The 12,553-nt window shown below is 32.2% G+C and overlaps 1 protein-coding gene across 1 annotated transcript; it reads right to left on the reverse strand.

Moving 5' to 3' along the window:
* LOC114742418 (receptor-like protein EIX2) lies at nucleotides 1-11,425 on the reverse strand (the record flags this gene model as incomplete). The annotated part of the gene is made up of 3 exons (XM_028930680.1): nucleotides 1-159; nucleotides 8,355-9,870; nucleotides 10,225-11,425. Coding segments are annotated over 3 exons (2,876 nt in total), but the record flags the coding sequence as incomplete, so codon positions are not given.
* Nucleotides 11,426-12,553: the final 1,128 nt, after the last annotated feature.

Here is a 12,553-nt window from a genome sequence, read left to right on the forward strand (position 1 = left end):
CTATAGCACCAGAACTCTCATAAGCCCCTCAAGAAGCATGCTCATATCAACACCAGCGGCAAATGCACTATGATGATCATATCCACTCACAAGTGCATCCTCAACCATGAAATCCCAAATGTAAATTGTCATATCATATGAACAAGAAACCATCAAATTCTACATATAAGGTGAGAACTTTATTCATTTAGCACTGTATTTAAGGCTCGTTTGTTTCTCACATCCCACACCTTGATCGATTTATCCACCGAAATATAATCATCATACTTGATTTCCACAATTTAGAGCTTTTTTGCAATTATCAGAAGTTGGTGCTGTCAGAAATGTGCAAATTGTAATTCCAGCAGAAAAAGTATGAAAAAGTATGAAAACGTTATGGGAACTTGTCATTTGCCATACTTAACTTGTCATTTTTCATTGTGAACTTGTCATTTCGTGTTTATCAGAAGTGGTTGCTGTCAGAAATGTACAAACTGTATTTCTAGGGAAAAAAAAGTATGAAAATCTTGTGGAAACTTGTCATTTTCTATTGTGAACCTGTCATTTTCATAAATCAATGTGGAAATTCAGTCATTTTAACAGAAAAAGTATGAAAACCTAATGGAACATGTCATTTTAATAGAGAAACTCAAATTTCTATGATTTGCTTATCAGAAGTTGTCATTCGCCTTACTAAACTTGTCATTCGCCTTACTGAACTTGTCATGAATTGTGTATCAAACTTGTCATCTGCTAAAGAAATCTAAAAATGCTGTCATTTTAACACAAAAACTCGAATTTCTATGAATTGCTTATTAGAAGTTGTTATTTTCCTTCCTAAACTTGTTATTCGTCTTACTGAACTTGTCGTGAATTGGGTATCAGAACTTGTCAACTTGTTATTTTCAACAACTTATCAAACTTGTTATTTTCAATTATGAATAGAAGCTGAAAATTAAAATAGAAATGAAGAATAAAAATCCAGATTTGTTGGGTGTTGTCTGAGCACCAAGCAATCATCGCACACTTGCCGTCGTCGCTGCAACCGTCTTCGACTTCAACGCAGAACTCAGTGACAAACTGGAACCCAATTCCTTGTTGAAGCTAGGCTTCAACAATATCCAACGGGAGTCTTGTTGAGCTTAATTATTGTTTCCCTTGGCATCCTTCTTCTAAGTCCTGTTATTCACTTGCTTTGGGAGAAGGAACAAAGAAGATGACAGAGGGAAAAGAGAGAATGAGAGAAGTTGGGAGAGATGGGGTTAAGGACAAGGAAGTGGGACTGGAAAGAAGGAGAAGGAAGGGGAATGAGATGAGGAGGAGGAAAAAGAAGCATGGAGAGAAGGATCGAGGGGAAGAAAAGGAAAGAGAAGGAGATGATAAGATGAAAAAAAGACAAGGAGAAGCAGAAGGATATTTTTGACTTTTAATCAACATTTCATAATTCCTATTTGGGACCAGGTCTTTGACAGCAATTATATAAATTCAAGGACCCAAATTGCGATTTTATATATTCCACGGTCTTTATTTGCAATTTTCCCTTGATTTAATTAATTTTTTTAAGTTATTTAAATTAGTTAAGTAATACTTACATTGACAATTAGAGTGCATATTTTCTAATTGCAGTGCCGTTGGGAATTATTAAAATAATTGTAGACGCACATGCATAGAACATTTGGCTTTCAAATTGACTTGCATGTTCATTCACCCAAAATCAAGCGGCGGAATCTATATTTATTATTTATTTATAAACAATAATTGAGCTCTTTCAGTTGAAAAAAAGGGTGAATATCTCTACCAAGGGATCTCGATTTTCAATTGATGCTTCATGTTATTTTTATTCTTTGTTTACTAACTGTTTTGCTGCGCACTCTCAAGTAATAAAATCACTAAATATGCAATGACATACCGGATACCGTTTATCCTTTATTAACAATTTATTATGGAAAATGGCTAAAAAATAACTGTTGAAATTTGAAATGATAAAATTGGCATGTAAATAACTAAAATCACTAAGTGGGTCTGATGTATCAATTTGGAATTTTGACACTTTGATAGAAAGACTAAAATGCCCTTAAACCTCTTTGAAGATATGAACAGGTGATAACTTTTAATACAAAGTTGTAATTCATATTACAAATATTGTCATTATCATTACCAGGGTAGTGAAATTGGCTCTAAATACATGTTACTTAGGTTTGAAAGAAATTAGTTGTAAATGGCAATAGCGAGATGGTAACTCTCATTACAAAAGTTGTAATTTACATTACAAATGTGGTTATCATTATCAAGGTAGTGAAATTGACTCCAAATACATGTTACTTGGGTTTGAAAGAAATGAGCTGTAAATAGCAATAGCGAGATAATAACTCTCATTAGAAAGTTGTAATTCACATTACAAATGCTGTCATTATCATTATTGGGATAGTGAATTGGCTCCAAATACATGTTATTTAGGTTTGAAATAAACGAGTTGCAAATGGTAATAACAAGATGGCAACTCTCTTACAAAAGTTGTAATTTGCATTACAAATATTGTCATTATCATTACCGGGTTAGTAAAATTGGTTCTAAATACATGTTATTTGGTTTGAAAGAAACGAGTTGTAAATGACAATAGCGAGATGATAACTCTCATTACAAAAATTATAATTCACATTACAAATGTTATCATCATTATTATTAAAGTAGTGAAATTGGCTCCAAATACTTGTCAGGGATATTTTAATCTTTCTACCGAATTGTCAAAATTCCATATTGATACCTCATGCCTATTTGATTATTTCAGTTATTTGTATGCTTATTTTGTCATTTTCTAGTCATTTTTCCAATTTATTATATGAACGTTCTTTTTGTTCGCCGAGAAGAAAGGGAAATATTTGTATAGAAAATAAAAATAAAAAAGAGATAGAACAAGGGACGTGGCAGAAAATATATATACGCGCACACATGCACACTCTGACCATGCACAATCATGCTGCAACAACAAAGCTATATCAACGCCAGAAATTCTCAGAAACTGTGGCAGGTTGAATTCGAAGGGTCAATGATATATTCATCAGCTTCTTTGACCGTAATTTGTTTTCACTATTTTACGGCATAAAAATGAGTACGAAGCATGCGGGTTTGGTTTCAATACGCCGATAGAATTAAATTGAAACCTGATTTTGTGATGGTTTACTGTGTTGGTGATCTTAGGTTCTCAATTTGCTGTACATTAGATATGCTATGGGTCAATATTTGTTGGATCAAAGGCATTACTACCTATAGCTTTTAATACAAGACCAAGTTAACTAATTTAAAAAAAAATAAAATTACTAAATTACTTCAAACTATTTATATTTATTTTTTTAAAAATTAATTTGCATCACTCATAAATTGATATATAAAAGAAGTATTTTGAAAAAAATTATGTAACTTATAATTAGATGATTTAGTAATTTTACTAATCTTTTCAAATTATTAATCTATATTAGGGACGGCAGCACCATTTAAATCTTGCCCAACACTTTACAATTATCCATGGGCTGAAACTGAAACTTCCTTGTGCCCCGGGAAAAAAGTGCCTAACTATCCAGTTGTTTTGAGTTGAGATACATACACACACCAAGTCCAAACTACTCGAACTTTGAAGGGCTTTATTTGATAGGAACTTAAGCCTACATCTTGCACATAATGGGCCCGTTTGAAATAGTTTATAAGTAGCTTATAAATAGTTTTTTAATGGTGATTTATGGAATACAAGACAGGTATGTGAGAGAAGTTCTGTCTCGTCTTACATGAAACGTACTTATAAAGAATTTTTTAAACCCTCCCAAACAGGCCCAATGAAGAAACGATTTTACCTTCTAAATATCTTGGATCATTAGATAGGACATGCAATTTGGTAAAATGACTTGTCAAATAACTGCAGGAAATTCCATTCCACTCGCAACAATCAACTTCGTGTTTCCATGGGGAAAGAATTCCATAATCATCAATGAAACTAGCTTTCAACTTTAGAAGGGTTTCCTTATCTGTTTCAACACAACTCTTCATGTTGGGAATTCCTGCACACATAGAGACGCACAGGGTTGCAATCAAGAAAAAGATATTGGAAGTATGGCTAAACATGTTGATCGTCATGCTTGCAATTCTTTTGAATGATAAAGTGAAGTATAGGTAACGTATATCAGATTAAGTAATCTTCTGGCCTTTTATAGACAATAAGTATCCAAACTATTCCAACTACTCTTTTTTTTCCCACTTGAATTCATAACTATAATTAGTTACATTTGATTACGAACAGTTTCACTTTCATAATTTTGTTTCTCGTAAGTAAAGGATTAATGGTAGACTTTATGATTCTGAAGTCAACCAAACATGTGGTGCAACATAATTTTGGATGCTCTTGAAAATCAATGTTCATGGGATGCCCATAAAATAATTTTAATTTCATAAAAATAATTTTATTTGATATTTTTATATTAAATTTTATTTTTTTGTATCAAACGAGAGAGTGCCCATAAAATTGTCGCACATGTTCAGGTACATTGTTATTTTCAATGTTTTTTTCGGTGTTTACGGTCTCAATTGATTATCACATAATTTTAGCTGGAAAAAAAATACTCTCACATTATAATCTTTTCTAATCTTCTTCGTGGATTATATAATTTCCTTATTCTTAATAATAATAATAATAGTTCTAAAAAATTAATTTGCAGATATCTTGTTTTAATCATCCAATAGTTCAGGACACCCTTTCGTTGTACACTCTCTAAACAAAATACAATTAATTATAACATGATTTTTTTTTAAATAAGTAACTTGGTGATTGATTAGGAATAATATTCTTATTAGAGTTTTTGTGTTACGCATACTCTCTTAAACACACAAGCATAGCATTCTTATTATTAGAATGAGTTAATGCCATATTTTCATTTAAAACATATAAATTAAATTCAAACTATTGGCGTTAAAATTATTTTGAAAATAAAATAAAGATTATACATGCTTACAAAAAATTTTTAAAAAAATTATAATGCATTCAATCGTCAAAGATATCCCCACGATGGTGCATACTAACTTGTAAATTACTATTACTATTGTATCTAAATAAGCAAGATAGAACAGGCACTCGCTGAAATCCTCAAATCCTCAGAAATATACTCAAAACCTCCTTGATTCACGTGCCATAGTGGGTGGGGCAGGACACAACTACTTAATTCTTTTTCTACTGCGTGTGTTAAGTGTAAGAAGAAAACACTTTCTCGAAAAACACTTTCAAAATAATCAAAAAGTATTTTTTTAATTAATAAAAGTTATAAATTATAAATACCTTTTAATCTATGTATCTATGTAACGCATTATATTTACAATTTTTATGAAAATTCTTGAAAGCTTTTTTGCCAATTGGAAAGATTCTCAAAGCTCATCATCTTAATGTGCCCTCTTTATGCTCATTTGCATGCCATGATGAAGAAACTATAGATCATTTAATTTTCGTTTGTCCTTTCTCTAAAGCTGCTTGGGTTGGGACTTTTGGTATCTGAATTGACCTAATCCATTTGTAGGGTGCAATAGTGTAGGTTAGAAACATGATATCATCTCTTCTTGAGAGCACGAACACCCAAATTATGACACAAATCGTCATTTTCCTAAATTTAATTTGTAAGAAGAGGAATCAAGCAGTACACTCAAAGGTTCATTTAATCCTCATTCTATGGTAATGATAGAATTCGAGGGCATTTTCCATTACTTGAGCTCAGCTTGCAAATGGCCAGTTTCAATTCCTTGTTGCTATCCTTTGGATTTGCTAAATGTCAGCTTTCCATCAAATGAACTTTTGCCATGATGGACTACTTGGATCAAAAAGATTAAAAGAAAGAAAACTTCTTTTCTCATCGATATCAATGTTAGGCATTGCGGGGATTTGATTCACCATTTTGTATGGGTAAGGAATCAGGGTACGTACCACATCACCAAATTTTTTCCTCATGTGCCTTCGAAGAATCTGCTCTTGGATTATGACTTACAGTTCCTCAAGGAATTTGCCGCGAGAATTGGTAAAAGCAATTGGCTTCAAGAAACCTTATCAGTTTTATTCTAGTTTTGAACTCTATACTTGAGATAAAAACCTTATTATTTTTGAACTCTAAGACCCCTGTTCTTTAAAATAGAGATTTATTGTGTCATATCTTTTTACTGTTATCATTGTTATTTATTAAAAAAAAAAGAATAACTTTCTTTTTGCTTTTTTTCCTCCTAGTTTCCCACGCAGCCTCAATTCTTAAGAATAACTTACTGATTAGCATCTTTATAATATTGTGGGACCAAAAATCATACAAGGTCTTCTCCCTAAACATTTTTTCTCGATGAAAAGATATATAACAAGTGATTCGTATTATAAATCGGAGGTTAAAAGATGAAAAGGGTACAAATCAATTATCAATTGACACAAGTATCCCCAATCAAAATATAGGAGATAAGAAAATAAATAAAAAACAATTCTTATTATGTTGTGTTTTTTTTTTTTTTTGCCCTTTTTGTGCCAATGGAGCAACAGGGCCAAACATTGTTAACGAGGACGGGAGTTGTTGAACCCCCACCTCACCCTGATGGAATGAGGGAATGGGCTGTGTTTAGTCATTTTTGTTGGAAAAGAAAACATAAGGAGTGATCTAAATAATAATAATAATAATAATTGTTATAAAAAAACAATAACAATGATAATGATATGAAAAGAAATGTAAAAAAAAAAAGTTGATCTTAATTACGTTTTCTTATATATAATGGATCTTTTCCGTCATTCTTGCTTGACTGGAAACAGTGATACAAAAAATTAAATCAGCACACAATTAATTTATTGTGGTTTGGACAAAATGTGTCCAAACACGAAGTAAGGGATTTTTTATTATGTTGGGAAATCACTAAAAATACAAGATATTATGCTACCTTTTATAACTTGCACTGGTGAAGGAACCTCTTTCCCCCTTAAATTTTACATATAGTTGTCTCCATTACAAAGCTAACTCAGACTAAAATTAATAAATAAAAAATGAGGTGCGATAAATGTTTTGTATCATTTTTCAAAATAATTGTAGTACGCTCTGCTTCGTGTCTTCAACTTTTGAAAGCTCTTCTTCATGCTCAGCAATCTACAAGACTCAAATCAATTCACATGATGATATCAATGTCTTGTCATTTTCAACCTTCACAAATTTTGAAAATCTTTGAAATTTTAAGTGAGAATTTTTCATTTTCAAGCAGGTGACTTACAAATATTTTGTCATTGCACTTGTCTATCTGCTTCCTTCAAGAACTTTATTCATCTTCTCATTTCAGCAGCTGGTAGGCTTTCTTTTTTCCCCTTGATCAAGAATAATTACCTGGTCATAATAACAAATTTAAGGAAAGTATATCCAAATTTAAATTAATATAACATGCATAATGAAGTAAATTTCATGGATTAGAGTCAACTGAAAACTTTACTTCTTTAATCATTAATTTTTAACCCGTTTCAAAAGCTTTTACAAAAGGAATCATGAGAAAATTAATCAACGAATAAAATGAGATATAAATAACTCAACATAAAACAAAACAATATTTATAAAAAATTTAAAACAGGTTGAAGTTCACAAATTTGGTCCACCAAACTAAGGCCCAAAATAAGCAATTTTGCTGGGTAAAACATTTTTCCAAAAATAACCAATTAATTTGAAGATATATGAAAAAGCTAAGGCTCTAGTATGACAAATATTTGAAAATTAAGAGAAATAATTTATTGAAGAAATAAAATAGTTATAAGAGCAAGAACACTTATATATGAGAAGATACATGAAGGTCACCGTTATTGCTTTCCTTGGTCTGAGATAAGTGAAGAGAACACTGCCCCTTATGTCATAATATATATGTTTCCTATACTTTTATTTTAAATGGCAAAACAAATTCATAATTCAACAACATTCACAGCTAATATCATAACATTCAAATATTCAACTATGTAAGTTCAAAAGGAACAACTAAAAAGCTAAAAAGAAAAAAAAAATTGAAGCCACATTATATTTATCCAGTACAATCATCCAAAATTTAAATAGATTTAATAAGGAAAAAAAAACTACTAAGAAGCGTTAGCTTTTGCAAACTTGCAATTCCAAGAACCCATGGCTAAGTCTTCACTGAGGATTGGGATTTCAACCATTTCATCCAACCACCTGCATATTTTGGGGGGGAAATCACCACAAATTATGTAATTTATATCCATTTAAAAATAGATGAGCCCATTGGATCATTTAATTTGTTACGCGACATATAGTATATCAAATGATAATCTAATGAAGATTTATACATACCTGTTAGTATTGGAATCTCCTTTTAATTTTGGCCTTGAAAATTACCAAGCGAACATAAATCCAGTCACACATGTTGGTGAAGAATTGAAAATAAGCCGCTCTCCATGAACTTTTAAGGATTAAACTTCCACAAACTCCCCAAAATCCAACAAGAAATCCTAAAACCATAGTGACGTAGTATCCAACAGTTACGAGTTCATCTTTTTCATTTGCGTCATTACTAAGACTTGCCTTGCGATTTGGATCAGTGTCACTATTTCTTGAACATCCTTTTGTGAGTGGCTGGCCACAAAGTCCATGATTTCCTATGTAACTGGAAGCATCAAATGTCTGAAGCTGAGTGGTTTGTGGAATTTCTCCAGATAAGTAGTTGAAAGACAAGTTCAAGAAACTCAAAAAATTCAAAGCCGAGAAGCTTATTGGAATTCCACCAGAAAGAAAGTTACTTGACAAATCAAGTGATTCCAACATTTTCATTTGACCCATGTTTTTAGGAATGAATCCTATCAGGTTGTTTCTCGATAAATTCAAGGATGCCAATGCCACAAGTGATGTTAGGCTACTAGGAATTTCTCCTGTCAGATGATTACCAGAGAGATCAATGGCTGTCATTAGCCCAAGATTCTTGTCATATTTCACAAATTTCCCTTTCCAATTCAACGTTGCATAGTCAATGAAAAATGATGATCCTTGTTGAAAAGCCAAAGTTTCCATACTATAAGAAATGGTATCCCTTGGAAATGTTAAATTTGACAAAGCATTCAAGTTATTGAGGCAATGGGGTATTGTCCCAGTAATATTATTTTGCGAGAGATCTAAAATTTGAAGAAGTGATAACTCGCATAAACTTGTAGGTATATTTCCTTGAAACTGGATTGATTGGAGACGCAAAACAATCAAATTTGGCAAGTAAAGACCAATCCATGTCGGCAACTCTCCATACAAATTATTCTGGCCAAAATCAATGAAGTTCAAAAATAGAGAGTTCATTAAAGATGGTATCTTTCCAGAGAAGCTATTGTTATTTAAATGGATAGTTTCAATAAACTCCAAAGCACCAATCGAAGATGGTATTGCCCCTGAGAAATTATTGTTTGCCAATATCAAAATTGCCAAGTAAGGAAATTGACTCCAACGGTGAGGAAGCTTTCCTGATAGCAAATTACTTGACATGTCAAGATGATGTAATCGAGATTGCAATGTTGCACATAAAGAAGATATGGAGCCTGAGAACATATTATTTGAGAGAAACAAGACTCTTACTTCTTGTGAAAATTGCGGTATGGCACCTGACAAATTGTTGAAGCTAAAATCCCAGACAATTCCAGATTTTGGTAACGACTTTGGCAATTCTCCATAGATTTGATTATGCGAAATATTCAAAAATGACAAATACGGGAATAGCCATATCCATTCAGGAATTGAATCTGAAATTGAGCCATCAGAAATGTCCAATGCCCAAAGCTTCCTTTGATGCTTGAGCCACATTGGAAAGCCAACGCTGAAATTGCATGACCTTGCATAAAATGCTTGCAATTGAAAAGGTGGAACCCATTTGAAACTAAAGTTGAAATAAAGGAAATTGTTAGAGACATCCAAACTTCGCAAGTTGGATAAAGTCGATAGATGTACTTCATTGACCACACCATTGAACTTATTGTCAGACATATATAAGGCTGACAATGATGAAAGTTCATGAAGCTTTGGGAATGGCCCACTCAAATTGTTATGACTTATATCCAAATCTAAAAGATGATGTAAGTGCCCAAGTGATTGTGGAATTGGCCCATTAAGACTAGTATTATGAAGATTTAGTTAGACCAAGGATAAGAATTTCGAAACATCAGGAAATGGCCCACTACTAAATGAATTGTCACTTAAGTCCAATACCTCTATACTATGTTGGGCACAATACGACTGTGGCACCCAATCTCTTAATGGACCAGATAAATTGTTGAAGGATAACAGCAACTCACGCAATGGACATAAATGAGAGATGGCTTCCCCTATATCATTGGTAAGATTATTTTTGGAAAGATCCAAGTGTTCAAGAGAAGTGGTATTTGTAAAGGCGCTTGAAGCAACATGTTGCAAGGATGTTGACGAGAGATCTAGAATTTTAAGAGATTTCATATTTGAAAATGAGCCAGCAGGAATATATTGGAAAGAATTCGAAGAGAGATCAATTTCTACCAACGTTTTGCTAATATTAGTCACCCAATACAAGATTGAAGCGTCAAAGTAATTAGCTCTAAGGCTAAGGCTTGTGAGAGAAGTGGAATAATTATTGGGGACAAGAGATTTAGGATTGACTTGAGGTAGAGCACATGCAGCTAAGCGAAGCTCAAATAGAGAGGAAACTTTTGATAATGATGATTGCCAATCAATAGCTTGACTTAGATTCACGTAAGACAAATCAAGATGCCTCAAAAAGGGAAGTTGGGAAATCCATTTAAGATCATTTATGATCAAATCGTTTCCACTAAGGTCAAGAGTTTCCAAATTAGATAGATTTTGTAGTTGATGATGAATAATGCCAACAAGATCTGCACCTGAAAGTATCAACTCTCTTAATTGAGGAGCTTTTCTTAATAAAGATGACTGCCAACTGATAACTTTACTTAGATCAGCTTCTGACAAATCAAGATGTCTCAAAGAAGAAACGTTAGAAATCCACTCAAGATCAGTTGAAATCAAACCATAATTAAACCCAAGGTCTAGAGTTTCAAGATTAGATAGATTTTGCAATTCATGTGGGATAATACCACCGAGACCAGCATCTGAAAGTATCAACTTTCTTAGTTGGTTAAGAGAACCAATGCATTTTGGAATTTCATTTCCTCCAAAATCGTTAAAGTTGAGATTCAAGTGAGTTAGATGTTGCAAATCACATAGTGAAGAATCGATTTTACCTTCTAAATATCCTAAATAATTCAATGAGACATGCAGCTTAGTGACATGACCTGTCAAAGGATTGCAAGAAACCCCATTCCACTCACAACAATCAACTTCATATTTCCATGAGGAAAGGATTCCATGATCATCAATGAAACTAGCTTTCAACTTCAGAAGAGCCTGCTTATCTGTTTGAGCACAACTCTTCATGTTGGGAATTCCTGCACACATAAAGATGCACAAGGTTGCAATCAAGAAAAAGAGATTGAAAGTACGGCTTAACATGTTGATCACCATGCTTGCAATTCTTTTGAATGATAACGTGAAGTGTAGGTAATGTGTATCAGATTAAGACTTTTATAGACAAATAATATCCAAACTATTCCAACTACTCTCTTTTTGTCCTACTTGAATTCATAACTATAATTGGTCACATTTGATTACAACCAGACATGACAGACTTCATGATTCTGAAATCAACCAAACATATTGGTGCAACATAATATCGGATGCTATTGAAAATCAATGTTCATAGGATGCCCATAAGATAATTTTTATTTCATAAAAATAACTTTATTTTATTATATTAAATTTTATGTTTTTGTATCAAAGGAGAGAGTGCCCATAAAATCGTCGCACATAGTCAAGTACATTGTTATTTTCAATGTTTTTTTTATATTGACTGTCTCACTTGATTATCACATTATTTTAGTTGGAAAGAAAAAAAAAAACCCTCACATGATAATCATTTCTAATCTTCGTGGATTATATAATTTCCTTATTCCTATAATAATAATAATAACAATAGTTCTAAAAAATTAATTTGTAGATATCTTGTTTTAATCATCCAATAGTTCAGGACACTCTTTCGTTGTCCATTCTCTAAATAAAATACAATTAATTATAACATGAATTTTTTTTTAATAACTAACTTGGTGATTGTTAGGAATAATATTGTTATTAGAGTTTTTGTGTTACGCAACTCTCTTAAACATACAAGCATAGCATTCTTATTATTAGAACGAGTTAATGCTATATTTTCATTTAAATCATATGAATTTAATTCAAACTATTGGCATTCAAATTATTTTGAAAATAAAATAAAGATTATATATGCTTGCAAAAAAAATTTTAAAAAAATTCTAATGCATTCAATCGTCAAAAATATCCCCGCAATGATGCATACTAACTAGTAAATTACCATTACTATTGTATCTAAATAAGCAAGATAGAAAAGGCATTTTGCTGAAATCCTCAAATCCTCAGAAATATACTCAAAACCTCCTTGATTCACGTGCCTGTGGGTGGGGCAGACGCACTACCTGTTTCTTTTCTTCTTGCCTGTATCA

This window comes from Neltuma alba, unplaced genomic scaffold (assembly GCF_004799145.2).
Source record: "Neltuma alba isolate B1F8T4 unplaced genomic scaffold, ASM479914v2 tig00003753_pilon, whole genome shotgun sequence".
Classification (NCBI taxonomy): domain Eukaryota; kingdom Viridiplantae; phylum Streptophyta; class Magnoliopsida; order Fabales; family Fabaceae; genus Neltuma; species Neltuma alba.